General features: G+C 36.7%; 1 protein-coding gene across 1 annotated transcript in view; it reads left to right on the forward strand.

Annotated features, from left to right (window-relative positions):
• LOC126821485 (UDP-galactose transporter senju) overlaps positions 1-16,266 on the forward strand; it is a 133,331-nt gene that overhangs the window by 68,047 nt on the left and 49,018 nt on the right. Inside the window, exon 2 of the mRNA XM_056100979.1 lies at positions 12,433-12,524. Within this exon, the coding sequence (XP_055956954.1) occupies positions 12,433-12,524 (92 nt within the window). The remainder of the gene's footprint in view (positions 1-12,432; positions 12,525-16,266) is intronic.

A 16,266-nucleotide genomic window follows, 5' to 3' on the forward strand; every position in this document is an offset into this window, starting at 1 on the left:
CGAGGACGTCGGGCGCGAAGGTGACCCCTATGCAGTCGATTCCGAATTGTCTGGCCACTCACTCTCACACCAGTGTCTGTTTGAAGACGAGCGCTGATCTGATTTGCTGTGATGACACGATTTCTCAAGGCCAAGGTACGGATAAATCGATCCTGGGCTTGAGTTGTCGCCCTTGGTCGACCTGAGCGTGGTCTGTCCTGTACAGATTGTGTATCACGGTATCTGGACCATAGCCTGCTTATGACAGACTGAGAAACATTCATCGTCCGCGCCACAACCGCCTGTGTTGTGCCGATCTGTACCATGCCAAGGGCACGTAACCTTTCATTTTGGGTAAGCCGACGCATATCAAAATTTGTTTTCTGGTCACTAAAACAATTAAACTGATGTTTCCACCCTGGAATTCAATGCCACAATGACTGTAACATTCAAAGTCAGAGTCGTGCAAATCTTGGGTTGGACCCCCATGATGATCTCAAGCATCACCTGCATTCCATGCGGTAGCTATTGGTGCGTTTGGGCGTCACATGTAACTGGAAATGTTTCTTCTGTTAGGTTCTATAGTGACTTTTTTCGTAGTCATTTGCATATTTTAGTATTATGCCCCCAAAATCAAATATCCCCTACTTTTTTTGAATAGTATATTTAAGTATTTGAGATCGCTTTATTTAAACAGGGCTAACCATGGAACACCATCGCACGCCAGATGCCTCCCATCGCAATAATATTTTCTTTCTCCTACTACCACAACTATGTTTCGCATACCCTTTCAGTGCTATGAACATCAGATAATCATTTCGCTAACCCCACTACGTTTCTACTACATTCCGTAGTTTAACTGATTTATACTATATTCAATATAACGTTTTAATTAATTAAATGAGAGTAAACACTTTTACCTTGTAATTTTATACCAGTTTGTTATTTATGATTACAATCTTATACAAAGTATTTATATTTTATTGTAAATAATGTCCTAGGGAGATGAAATTATATAAGCCCTCGCTTGTTTTCAGATCCCACAATCATATAGTGTACTTTTATGATATGTAAATATTTATTGAATAAATAGTGCCAGAACAAAAAACCATATTGCATTAAACCAAAGGTACATTTATCACTATTACAATATATGTACATGTATGGTATTAAAAAAATAATGTGTGTCGGGGAGGTCACATAACGGGGATTGGACACCGGGGTTATATTTTTGTGTAAAGTTGGGTACTAGCTCAAAATCCACATTCCCGAAACCGAAACAGATTTATAAATCAAACAAAACAAATATTTAGCTATGATAAATTAATAACAAAAAGCAAATTGTATGTATTTATATGTATGCACACTAAACACTAAAAACAATCACAAGTAATGCAGGTGGGAAGTGATAAAACAATAGCATTTGAGCAATCAAAGCATTAATCCATACTGTAATAACGGAATGTGTATTCAAAAACATGGTTTCATATAGTACCCAGACAGGTGGCCACAGGTGGGAATTAATGAAACAATAGCATTCGACCAATCAAATAATTAATCTTTACTGTCATAGCGGACATTTATGACCTTGTACTGTATTGTCAAAATAACCATCGGATGACCAAAAAGTGAATCGCTCACAATGGCGTGTGTATACACAGACCCTTTCTGCATTAATGTGTATGGGGATATAGATTCAGATGTGATTAATGACTAGTACAATTCCTATTACCATTTTCTGATTTTAAATCCTTTATCAATCTTTTTATTTATGGCCGCTGGCAACGGTCTCTGGATCTTGCAGGCACAAACAAACTTCATCACATTGAGCCTCTCTTAGGAGACTGGCCCAACTCCTATAGAACTAACAGGAGAAATGAAGTTGTTTTGTGTCGCTCTTGAATTGGTCATACTTTTTTAACTCATATTTTCATTTTAAAGCGAGAGCCTCAACCAGAATGTGAACACTGTCATGTTCCTTTGACAGTTAAGCACATTTTGATTGAGTGCAAGCATTTCAAAGATATTAGATCGAATTTTTACTGTTGTCAGTCACTACATCACATGTTTGCCCAACCGGGTTTATATAAAGCGTTAGACTTTTTAAGAGAGATAGGTTTTTATAATAAATTTTAATTGTATATATATATATATATATCATTTCATTTTTGTATTTAATATTTATATGCATAAAGTTGTATTTTATTTTTAATTTTACTAACTGTGATATTGTTTTTATTTATGCATATAATGTTTTCTGTGATATAATTTAGCCTGTCTCGTAATTTTCACCATATGTTTGGCGCAATAAAGCCAGGTTGGAGTTGACGTGCCATAAAACCACATTTCATTTCATTTCTGGTAATTGAGTGGGGACTTGGCTTGCGAGCCATTTCTCTGCAACACATTACTTTGGCCCATGGTTCACCTAGACGGGAGGTCAGAGTGGCCCATTCTGATCAATCGGCTGTGGTCGTTTTAGCTCTGTAGAATGTACCCTTTTCCAATTCAATGCTCTGTTGTTTATTCACTCAGCATTTAGTAATATTGCCAATTACCTACCTTTGTGTCCTTAATACATTCTACAGAGCGGCTTCTTGGGTCAATCAGGTTGGAGTAATATTTTTACTTTCTGGCTTGAGTATACCCCTCGTCGAGCCCTGAGGCCACACGCTGGTTATCCGTGGTAGACCCCCTCCTGGTAGGCAGGGAAGTAACCTGGGGAACGATGAGGGATGAAACTTAAAAAAATACTTTCATGGATTCCCCAGTCCCACCCACCCCAATCAATAAACAGAAATGCCCTAATTCTAAAGGCTTGGCCGAGGTTTCTCTTGATTAACAGTCCCTCTACTGACTTATCTAAAGTTTCGTCATTTTTGATAGCTAGAGGTATTGCCGGCTTAGCAGGTGAACCCAAAGCTATCAAAAAACTTAAAAAAGGAACACTTTTGATATAATGTGCCAAGGAGCAGCATGCTACCATGCTACTCTAGTCAACGTCCTTGGCAGACATTGCTATCAAAGTGACAAGGAAAGCTGTCTAGTCGTTCGGATGGGACGAAAAACCGAGGTCCCGTGTACACATTGGCGTGCATGTAAAAGATCCCTTGACAGTTGGAATTCGATATAAGAGTAGGCCATAGTGCCGCTGCCCGGGCAAAATTTCCCTCATAGCACACTGTATGGCGTATGCCCGTCTTCATTAGCCCAGGTTAGGAGCAGAACAGTAGGACGTTAAACTCCATTTCATTTCATTTTGCTATCAAAGTGTCACCACATAGGTCACTTAATTCAAGTAGATGTGTAATTAAATGTTGAGATCTTGAAGACAGCAGTGAGGATGAAATGGTAGAATACCTTTCATCTCCAGGCGTCTCACATGTTAAAAGAATTAGTGTACCCCGAGGAGATAAGGTGATTCCAACAAGCACCTATATCCTTACTTTCAATTGTCCAGACATTCCAAAGACTCTCAAGGCAGGTTATTTAAACATACCTATTGAATCTATATTCTTTGAATGGCATTTAGTAATTGGAACATAATCAAAAACACACTTTTATGGATAACAATTACTATGGTTTATTTCACTGCGACGTTTCATTTCAACAAGGTTTCACAAGTCGTTATCAAGCATATACACAAATAGATAAAAAATGAGAAAGATATGAATATATATAAACAAACATCAGTGCAAACTATCCAATGCATTCCTTTGAACACAGATCCTATTTCATTTCGTTTTTATAGTTCAAAATTTCGTTTTACTTGTCTTTACTACACTTGGATCTGGAAGAGTTGTTATTTAACTCGTGTTCTGAATGGTGTCGGGGATAAGCCAATGAAACGGTCTGTTACGGCGAGCTTTAGGCGTGTTTTGCACAGAACTGTGGGTAATCCACTAGTAACATCAATGCTGATTGATTAATCGAATGTCTGACATCATAAGTCGGTCTTTTGACCCCTGACGTGACCTAACGCTATAACTTGTCAGATCTTCATGTAGTGTAGGCCATCGAAAGTATAAAAAAAACGAAACGAAATATAGATCTGTATTTTAATCAGATTGAAATTCTTCAAGGTGTCATTAGATGCTGGGACCTAGAAGGCATTAGTGAGGAGGAAATGGTGGAGAACCTATCATCACAAGGCGATAAGCAATTTGATTGGTCAAGACTTTGGAACATAAAAAGTCTGCTTTTAATTGAAGTAGAAGGTTTAAACCTGATGTAGATGTTCAATAAGTGAATGTCTTGAGTGATTTCAATGATTAACATTTCTAGCTAAAGCTAAGCAGAGCTAATCAATTTCAATGGTCGATGCTTTGTGACAAGATAATCTTGATTCTATCTGATAGAGAGTGATGAAACTTAGTGTGTAGTTTGATTGCTCGATACTTTTGAAAAAAATAAATGTGCGATTAATTAATATGTGTCATCTATTTATTTTGGGATTTCGGCGGGGGACATCAGCCTCACCGTTGGCTTGTTTTCCTCTATTGTAAATTATTGTGGTGTTTCATTTAATTTATCAGCTATATCTTTTGTATTATATTTTCTAGAAGGGCAAGATGTTAGAAAGGCTATTATAGTCTAATCTTCACCCCTTCTTAAATAAAGTCATTATTGTCCCCCGCCTTTCAAAGAAAGCAGGGGACTATTAAAATGGGTTCATCCGTCTGTCTGTCCGTCACACATTTTGGGACACAATAACTCTCCTTCTAATTGAGCTAGAATGTTCAAACTTGGTGTAGGTGTTTATTAGATCAATACCTTGATGGAGTTCGAAGATGAGCATTTTCTGCTTAGGGTAAGCAGAGATAAGCAATTTGATTGGTTGATGCTTTGGGACACGATAACTTTAGTTCTAATTAAGTGAGAGTGATGAAATTTGGTGTATAGTTTCATTATATCAATACCTTGACTAAGTTCGATATGGAGAATTTTCTGCTTAGGCTAAGGAGCAATAAGCATTTTAATTGGTCAAGACTTTGGAACATAACAACTCTGCTTTTAATTGAAGTAGAATGTTTAAACTTGATGAGTTCAATGATTAACATTTTGAGCTAAAGCTAAGCAGAGGTAAGCAATTTTATTGGTCGATGTTTTTGGACAAAATAACTTTGATTCTATCTGATAGAGAGTGATTAAACTCAGTGTATACCGGTAGTTGATAATCAGTTTGATTGCTTGATACTTTTGAAAAAAATAAATGTGCGATTAATTAATATGTGTCATCTGTTTATTTTGGGATTTCGGCGGGGGGCATCAGCCTCACTGTTGGCTTGTAATTATTATTATTAAGCGGAAATGCCCCAAGCTTGATGCAAATTTGGAGGCAAAGTCAAGGTCATGCTGATATTCACACGTAAAGGAAAATCCAAACGCCAAATAGTCATTTATTGAAAATGGTGGATCAGGGCAAAAATTAAAATATCTTTAATAGTTTAATAGATTGGAATATGGACTGTCATACTAAGTTAAGGGACGATCGAAATAGTGGGCTGTCAGATTTACTGGCAGCCCAGCCCTCTATCTAATGAAAGGACTATCAGCACGCCATTAAAAGCCTGTTGAATTTCAACAATTTCTGTAAATTATTTCCCAGGTTAAGGCCCTTGTTTCAGTTTGAAATGAATACAGTGTTTATGAGATGAAACCTATTAATAATCAGCGATTTCTGATAATTCAAACAGCTAAATTTATTACTGTTACTGGTGCATGCTCCAAAACAATAAATTTGCGATAACCCTAATGGACTGCTCAGACGACTTAGCTACTGTGGGCACATGTTTCATTGCCTTGCAACCTATTTTTTAAATATTCAATATTCCATAGGTCTACTTGTGAGTGCATCGAAACGACAGTATAATTATTATGCCTACAATACTACAACTGTGGTTCTCCTGACAGAAATACTGAAATTTATCTCAGCTGTGATACTTTATTGGAAAGAGTAAGTACTTTATTTTTCTTTTATTATATACCACACATTAAACTGTGGTTGTATATTGTTGTCGCCCCCGTCTGTCTTCCACAATTGATTGTGGACGCTATAGAGGTCAAAGTTAATATCCGATTGACTTCAAATTTATACACAGTGTTTAAGGTCATAAGATGATGAACCCTGTTGATTTTCAGCGATTTCCGATAATTACTGCTAGAATTATGGCCCTTGATCACTTTGAAAAATCTTGTGGATGCTCTAGAGGCTAAAGTTGATATCCGATTGACCTTAAATTAATACGCAGTGTTTAATACGCAGTGTCTAAGGTCATGAGATGAAGAATGCTATTGATTACTTTGAAATATCTGGGGGATGCTCTAGAGACCAAAGTTATCATTCGATTGATTTTAAATTTATACGAGATAAAGACTTCAATTGATTTTCAATGATTTTTGATAACTTGAACAGCGAAAACCATGATATTGGATGTTTTGTATACCCCACGATAGCATGGGCAGAACTAGAAGCACAATTCCTGACCATTAATTATTGAGTTTTTACTCTTTAGTGTATTGTAAATGTTTCATTACCAACCAAGAAAAAAAGGTGCGACGCCCCTTGTGGAATGCGCGGACAACTAGCTACTGTGGCCATATGTTTCTTATTTTTTGGCTATATTTTTGCTACCACAATCTGTCAGATCGATTTCTTGTGATTTGATTGGAGTCTCCATTTTTAGCTCGTCACACCATTGGCAATGAAGGCTTGTGCCCTTATTTTTGTTCATCATCTGTCTGTGCCTGGGGTAAACTATAACCCATTTTCAAATTCTTTTCCTTACTGCTTGATGGATTTCACCGAAATTAGGTAAATATACTGCCAGGTTTGTGTTTATTCAGAAATGTTCTCTGAAATGATTACCAATATGTCTTACCAACAATCTTGTGGTTATCCCACTTATTGAAATGAAATGGGGTTTAACATTCTACATTTATGCACTAACCAGGCAAATAACTAACACACACTAGACCGGAGGCTCGGTGTGGGTGTGTGTGCATCAAATGGGCACAAAACCAGACCCAACTTTTCTAGAGTAAAATTTTGCGAAGAAGATAATGCCCAGGGGCGGATTGGACAAAAAATGAAAAAAATAATTTTGTCCAATTCGTCTAAAAAAAAAACCCTTTTTCTGCTGAACATTATATGGGGGAGGGGGGGTGGTGGTATTGGACCGGCCATGGAGTCTGGAATGGGCTGGTATAATAGACTTTCTGGGCCGGGTGACCATATCATAACTGAAGTCAGTACCACTGGTGAACTCCTACGTAAAAGCCTCATTTAAAATGACTAACAATAATAATCGACAGGGCTGGGAACAATTAAAATTTCGCTTGACCTGTGGTTGACCCAAAACTAGTGGACTAGTCAATAACCGGCCAAATTTGAAATTAATAAACGAAGTATTAACAGTAGTATGAAAGCTACCTTATTCGCGTGTATAAAAGTTACCACAATAATTCTGATCTTAGGCCACACAAATTTAATTTTTTTCAAAAAATCGAATACAAATAAAAATAACGCCCCTTAGTCGTGAAAAGGCCCGCTACAAAAATAAAACTGGTATGATTTCCCCTCAAAAAATGTAGAAGTCTGGCATATTCTTGCCGAATACGGCACCGACTTTATTCTGCGAGGACAGTAAGACAGAAAATCCATACCGCGATGAATCGCATACTGGGCCTGACCAATCTAGTTCAACAGCGGACTCTAAAGTCTGAAACATGAATGATAGTTACAATATAAATAATCATGTTTTCACTTGATGTTGTGATGTCGTGGTAGCTATATTTTGCGTCCAAGATCAAATTTTATTTTTATTTCCGCCCGTGGCCTTATACTTGAATATTCATTATCTGAACTAATGCTATGTTCATTAATCAATATGTAGTGTGTCAAATGTTCCAAGTTCGGAGTCAAGGTAAAATAATTTACCTGGAACAACAAATCCAAAATTCAAAAAGCAGCTTTCATGAATTTTACTTTCGTCACTCTATACCAATGTGTCTCGTGGCCTTCCATCACAGGAGAAATCAACTAACGCTCCCGACAACAAAAATGGGACATTTTTCAATGAAAATATTCCTACTTATTCAATATTCCTAACTGGTTAATCAAATGGTCAAAACTAGTCCCATTTTTTAACCAGTTAAATTCTCTTGACTCTTTACAATACAATGATAATGCACTAATTAATAATATGACGATATGATAATTTCACAGGTTGATGGTTGTAAATTACTTGCAGGTCAGGGTTTTGGCCTAAATTAATCGATTTATGAGATATATTATTTGACAGAGATTATAATCAGATATGCCACCAAACCGCATATTTGGGGTTCATTTTTATACGTCCACATTCATAATGTGAACGTATTATGCCGTCGCCCCTGTCTGTGTGTGTGTGTGTGTGTATGTATGTATGTGTGTGTGTGTGTGTGTGTGTGTGTGTGTGTGTGTGTGTGTCTGTGGTTCGCCTACAGGGCGCAATTCTTCATGGATTTTCTTCAAACTTGGTATACTTATTCCTTATACCCCAAGGAAGATCCCTATTGTTTTTGGTGCATGCCCGACCCCCCGGGGCAGAGCCACGCCCATTTCTAGTATTTGTTTGTTTGTCGTCTACAGGCCACATTTCTTAACTAATCATCTTGAAACTTTGCATACACATTCTTTGTACCCTAAGGAACATCCCTATCGTTTGGGGTGCATGCCCAACCCCCAGGGGCAGAGCCACGCCCATTTTCTTTTCTTTGTATGTCTGTGTGTCGCCTATACTAGGCCACAATTCTTAATCAATCGTCTTGAAAAATTTTCATATGAATTGCTTATACCCTAAGTATGATCCATATTGTTTTTGGTGCATGCCCGACCCCCAGGGGCAGAGCCACGCCCATTCTTTATATTTATTTATTTGTTTGTCATCTACAGATTGCATTTCCTAACGTATCATCTTGAAACTATGCATACTTATTCTTTGTACCCCAAGGAACATCCCTATCGTTTGGGGTGCATGCCCGACCCCAGGGGCAGAGCCACGCCCATTTTCTTTTCTTTTTATGTCTGTGTGTCGCCTAGAGGCCACAATTCTTAATCAATCGTCTTTAAAAATTTTCATATGAATTGCTTATACCCTAAGTATGATTCCTATTGCCTTTGCTGCATGCCCGACCCCCAGGGGCAGAACCACGCCCATTCCTTATATTTATTTATTTGTTTGTCATCTACAGACCGCATTTCTTAACGTATCAACTTTACATACTTATTCCTTATACCCCAAGGATGATCCCTATTGTTTTGGTGCATGCTCGCCTCCCCGGGGCAGAGCCACGCCCATTCTTTGTATTTGTTTGTTTGTCGTCTACAGGCCACATTTCTTAACGTATCATCTTGAAACTTTGCACACTTATTCTTTGTACCCTAAGGAACATCCCTATCGTTTTGGGTGCATGCCCAGCCCACAGGGGCAAAGCCACGCCCATTTTCTTTTTTATGTCTGTGTGTCGCCTACAGGCCACAATTCTTAATCAATCGTCTTGAAATTTTTTCATATGAATTGCTTATACCCTAACGATGATCCCTATTGTTTTTTTACCCCCAGGGACAGAGCCACGCCCATTTTCTTTTCTTTTTATGTCTGTGTGTCACCTACAGGCCACAATTCTTAATCAATCGTCTTGAAAAAATTTCATATGAATTGCTTATACCCTAACGATGACCCCTATTGTTTTTGGTGCATGCCCGACCGCCAGGGGCAGAGCCACGCCCATCCCTTATATTTATTTATTTGTTTGTCATCTACAGATCGCATTTCTTATCGTTTCACCTTGAAACCTAGCAATACATATTCCTTCTATCCTAAGGAACATCCCTATTATTTGTGGTGAATACCCAACCCCCAGGGGCAGAGCTACGCCCATTTTCTTTTTTTTATGTCTGTGTGTCACTTGCAGACCGCATTTCTTAATCGATCATCTTGAAAACTTTTTTATACTTATTCCTTATAGCCTAAGGCTACTTTTTATACTTATTCCTTAATCCTAAGGCCGACCTCTATTATTATTTTTGGTGCATGCTCGACCCCTTGGGACAGAGCCACGCCTAATGTTTGTGTGTCTTGTGTTTTGCCAACAGACCGCAATTCTTAACAGATCCTTTTGAAACTTTGCATACCTGTTCGAAACGTCATGATTTTAGAATAAAGACATCGATTGTTTTAAAATAAAAATTGTGTTCTGTTAATGTGAACGAAGTGTTAAACTGATAGCAGTCCTACAACCCAGTTTTATTTCACAGACTCTCAAAGCAAACTGGACCATATCAAACAAAACAGGAATGTGGACGTATATTGCTGCGTTAGCGATGCTCTTGTTAAAAATTTTCCAGGGGGAGAGCCCCCGGACCCCCTGTTTGGGCTCAGCTGTCAGTAAGAGGGTCCGCTCCGCCCCCACTCCGCCCCCACTCCGCCCCTGATAATGCCGAGTGGTAATCAGTCAGTTAAAGGTCAAATGAGGTCATTTGCACTGAAAGTGGATGCGCAGCCATTCTGGTATCGTGAAAACAGGCTGAAAATGATCGAAAGTAATCACTCTTTGAATAAAAATGTAAACTTGCTAAATTCACCTTTATTCTTTGTGACTCCGGAGGTCAAAAGGTCAAATTTTCCATTTTTGCACTAGGAAGATTTAAAGCAATAACATGTCAGCATAAAATATAAAAGCTAAAGCAAAACCCGTTCTAATTAATAATAGGAACATTCAAAACTGATCTTGATGTGGTCTTAGCACCATACATTTAGTTTAAAAATGTCAAAAATGATCTTGTATAAAAGAACCAAAACTCTTCGAAACCTGTTCCAAAAATGCGTAAAAACTGTCAAATCCTAATCTCCCCAATCTAGTTTAACGATTGTTATACATAATGACACTAGTTGTCCGAAAAACAATTGAATATGTTCATGTTTGGATATTTGGTCATTGTTCATTGTCCCTAAAACTATGCAATAGCCTTGACCAATAAGGACACTATTTTTAAAACTGAGCCTTTGTCAGTGTATGACAGATTAAATTATAATGGTTAAATCCTGAATTGGTTCTTAAGTGATTTTTATCCCGCACCAAAAGAAGTTAAGGAGGGGTATTGAAATGGGCTCTGTCCGCCCGTCCCGATTTCGTTGCGGAGCATATCTCATAAACCATTCAACGTACAATGTATCTTTTTGAAACTTTGTACACACATCAACCTATTACAGTAGTTGTGCCTTTTGCTATTTAGGAATTTCTTGGATTTATATTTTTTTGTGTTTCCATGGAAACAAATTTAATTTAGTTTTTGGTGTACAATTTTGTTTCCGGAGCATATCTCATAAACCATTCAAGGTATCTTCATGAAACTTTGTATAAACATTAACCTATTATAGAAGTAGTGCCTTTTGCTAATTAGAAATTTTCTCACATTCATAAACCTATTTATTTTCTAATCACCATTCTTCCATTCTGATTTCATTTCCGGAGCATATTTCAATATCCGTTCAATAAATCTTTTTGAAATTTTGTACAAACATCAACCTATTGTTATAACACTATAGGGTTATTTTAGGTCTAAGAAAAGTGTTCTGTTTAATATAGAAATCTTTACCTACATGATGTGTGACGAAAACTAGGGTAATGAAGTAGCTTGCATTACTCTGCTACTATCTTAGTCTACAAACATCAACCTATTGTTATAACCCTATAGTATGGGGTTATTTTAGGTCTAAGAAATGTGTTCTGTTTAATATAGAAATCTTTACCTACATGATGTGTGACGAAAACTAGGGTAATGAAGTAGCTTGCATTACTCTGCTACTATCTTAGTCTAACTCACAGACACTTATGTCAGTATCCATTTCTGGAAAGTAGGGTACTATCGTCCAGTCATCTTGTACACAAATTAGTACAATTAACTAGAATAATGTTGACGTTCAATGGTGCCTATATGAAACACTTACCCAAAAATGGTAATTGTCCCGCCCTAATAAATGACGCATTACATTTTCTATGTAGGAAAGAGCGGGTTTGATTTACCCTAAGACAATCATTCGGAGCTCAAGGGGAACTTACCTATAGCCTCTTCGGCTTAGGAGGCTAGGGTGAAAACATCATCCTAGCGCGGACATTATGTAGAACTATCAAGAAGTATGTGGCCATTGCCACGTTTAAGCCGTTAGATCTGAGTTAGAAAGGATATTAAACTCAGATCGTGGAGATTTTAATAACTCGAAAAGTACTATCATAACTTTGTTGTTTGATGTATGTATTTAATTATATAAACTTAGTAAGAACATAAACGGTGTTCCAGAGTCACTTAATTGATGATTGAAATAATTGATCCAACAGTGTGAAGTCCAAGCAGTTCCTGGACGATAATGCCACAGCTACTCCAAAATGTCACACATCTGTACCCCGTAGTGCCACAGTTACATTTTATTTGGTGCCGTTGACTTAAGGATTCGACCCTGGAGAAAATCCTTGCAAGAAGAAGTTTCCAGTCTTTTTTTTAGGTAGGTACATATTTCCTAATAAACTGACCATGGAAAGCCAAAAAGACCAAGGGGTAGATTTATCATATTTTAAAGGTTAGGGATTTGCTAAATATAAAGTTTTAAAAAGAATGTCAAACTAGTAAAATAATTAAGTTAAGGGAAAAAGGTAAAGTTTAAAAAAAAAGACCGCAAGGCTATTATAAAATGTAGCAGTGAGGAGAGTATGCGTTGCACGTTGGATGTGGGGGTTTTTGCGGAGGGATTTCTACACCTAACCAGCAACTCATAGAACTGCATAGTGCTACATATTAGATACGATACAATGTTAAGTGAATAAGGGTTAGGTTTAAACATGGGTAATTTGTCTATTAACGTAGGGAAAAATCGACAAGGAAATAAACTGATACAAAAGATTCCTAAAATTGAAACAGTAAAGCTAGGAAAATAAAATAAATGATTGTCTTTGTTCTTGGCAGGAAGATTGTAATCACACCGTTTCGAAAAGTCTTTGGGAGATTGAAGACGTGTTTTTGTAAATGAATGTAATGTAATGTTCTGTTCAAGTAATGTATATGTGTTTAACCAGGTATGGTGAAGGTATGGACCTGTGTAAAATCGCGGTAAATGCGTTTAGGTTCAGGGCAAAGGCAAATGCCCAAGGAAAATTTAAAACTGAATGGCTCATTGTAAATTTGAGGTTTTAAATAAAAGGTTCAAAGTGAAACACGGTTTCCTGCAAAAGTGAGTAGCTTATAAGCAATGTACCGGTTTCCAGATTTTCGTGTTTTGTAAAAACCTGTGTAAATCGCAAGAAGGTGTGTAGGTTGAGGGCAAAAGCTTGCCCCAGGAAAATTTAAAACTGAATGGCCCTTTGTAAATTTGCGAGTTGCGTGTGGATCGGTATTAGGTTTTAAATAAATGGTTTAAAATGAAACAGTGCACCTTACAATATAGAGGTTAACTTAGATTATGCAATGGTTTAAACCTGGGTTCTTAATCCATTTTGAAATGAACCGGCCACGGGTAGGCCTAACGAATAGTCGTCCTTTCAACAACAAACATGTTGGTTTATGCATACTCTATTCACGACAGTAATTGCATAACATATTCGGGATAATAATAGCTGAAACTCTGAATAAACAAGACCTTTGTAACTGCATACTTGTATTCATACATCGCTATAATATCGACATTTATAGTTATATTATTATTTCAGCATCTTGCATTGCATATTCCTACTTTTGCTTTCATCCAACTAAACGGAAGTTATAAATTAGTAAAAAGTACAAGAACATACAAATGGGTTTTTTTAAATTATTTTATTCGTAAGCACATGTTAATATATATATATATGTGTGTATATATATATATATATATATATATATATATATATATATATATATATAAATAACAAAGTAGCACAAATCAGTTTCCGTGTATAATCGGAACTCGGAAATATGCTGTGCGTGCGATAGGTCACGTGGCCAATTGTCGTGATTCAGATTAGTTTATTATTGTCGGGATTTAATGCAGCAGGACTAGTTCGGATATCTGACAGGATCTCTTCCTCAATTTCACTGGATATTAAAGAAATAAATTCACCACAACAATTAAAATCACGATATAAATTTGTTGTCATTTCATGTCCCTGCTATTCAATTATTGTTCATAATTTTCGATGGCAGTGTTTCTTTTTGCCATGAAATACGCATTTTGGATTAACGCCCGCCCGGTTTGAAATAATTTCTATACATTTGGGAATTAAACTCTTTGTTCTGCCATCGTCTTTCTTTGCTGCGCAGGTATGATCGTCAGATTAATATGGTCTTTTATTGCCGATAATTTGGTTGACCTATATTGGACGTGGGAGGATTTCCGGCTTTTGGAATTTCCATTAACGACGTGCATGCTTGAAGTTCAAGGTCAACGCTGCGATCACTATCTTAGGTTAAATCTCGTTTACATTTCCTGGTGTCATTCTACGAGGTGTTCAAGAACTTGGCTTGATTACCTCAATTAAGTTGTTTATTTATGAAATATGATGAAGGTATTCATTGTAATGATTGACTCTTTGATGGGTTCTTAATCGACGAGTAATAATTAACTCTTTGTAATCGACCGAAAGTAGATTGATTTATGATACCATAGTGGCCGGTTCATTGTTTTACCAATCGGCCTGATAATTAATTCTTTGTAAATCGGCCGTAAGTAGATTGATTTGTGATAATTTAGTGGCCAGTTCATTGTTTTACCAATCGGCTAGATTAAAGATCAATCGGCTAAAACAGCCGATTAAGATCCCTGGTCCAAACTGTTTCTGGATTGTTTTGTTAAAAAAAGTATAAAAGATAATAAGTTCAAAGTATGTGTTAAAAGCAGGAAAACATACCATGGTAAAATGGGTAATTTAAAGTGGGATTCGAATGTGCGGTTAGCTGTAGAATAAATTTTGAATTCTTGGAAATGCCATGCGTAGTGTAGACGTAAAACCATACTTAATGACAACAAAAACGTCAGGAACTTATTATTAATTTGTTATATGTTATGTGTGTTGAAAGTAGGGAATATGATAACTTACGGTTGTGTTATATTGGCTATTAGAGTCATGAGTAGCGAACAGCTTGGTCTTGAGATAAATATTGATCACATTTATTTCAAGATGCTGTTTTGTTATACGCCCAGAAGTTAATATCCGATTGACTTTAAATTATACACAGTGTTTAAGGTCATGATTTTCGATAATTACTGCCAGAGTTATGGCCCTTGATCACTTCAAAAAATTCTGTGGACGCTCTAGAGGTCAAAGTTAATATCCGATTGACTTTAAATTTATACACAGTGTTTAAGGTCATGAGACGAAGAAGCCTTCTGATTTTCAGCGATTTCCGATAATTACTGCCAGAGTTATGGCCCTTTATCACTTTGAAAAATCTTGTGGACGCTCTAGAGGCTAAAGTTAATATCCGATTGACTTTAAATTGATACACAGTGTTTAAGGTCATGAGACGAAGAATCCTATTGATTTTTTGCCAGAGTTATAGCCCTTGATTATTTGAAAACTCTTATGGCCCTTGATCACTTTGAAAAATCTTGTGGATGCTATAGAGGCTAAAGTTTATATCCGATTGACTTTAAATTTATACACAATGTTTGAGTCCATGAGATGAAGAATCATATTGATTTTCAACGATTTCGAATAATTACTACCAAAGTTATGGCCCTTGATCACTTTGAAAAATCTTGTGACGCTCTAGTGGCTAAAGTTATCATCCGATTGACTTCAGATTGATACACAGAGTTTACGGTCTTGAGACGAACAAGTATATTGATTTTCAATGAATCTTTATGACTTGAACAGCTAAATCCATAATGTTAAAAGTTTCGTATACTAAACGTTATAAAAACTTTATAAAAAGCAAACAAATTCTAATGGTTTTCTGATAATTACTTAATGAGTTGTTACTCTTAATCAGATTTTAATGTATTATAAATGTTTCATTACCCCAAAAAAGTAAAAATATACGACAACTCTTGTTGGCTGCCCGGACATATATAGCTGCTGTGGGCGTATGTTTCGTTGCCTGGCAACCTATCTTTGAACCTTGTGAACGCTCTAACGATAAAAGTTATCAACCGATCTGTATGAAATTTATATGCATCATTTAAATTAGTAAAACAAAGAAGCCTATTGAATTTCAGCAATTTCCGTTAATTACATCTAGAGTTATTGGCCCTTGTTTCACTTTGTTCAATCTTCTGA

Source organism: Patella vulgata, chromosome 5 (genome assembly GCF_932274485.2).
Source record: "Patella vulgata chromosome 5, xgPatVulg1.2, whole genome shotgun sequence".
NCBI classification, from domain to species: domain Eukaryota; kingdom Metazoa; phylum Mollusca; class Gastropoda; family Patellidae; genus Patella; species Patella vulgata.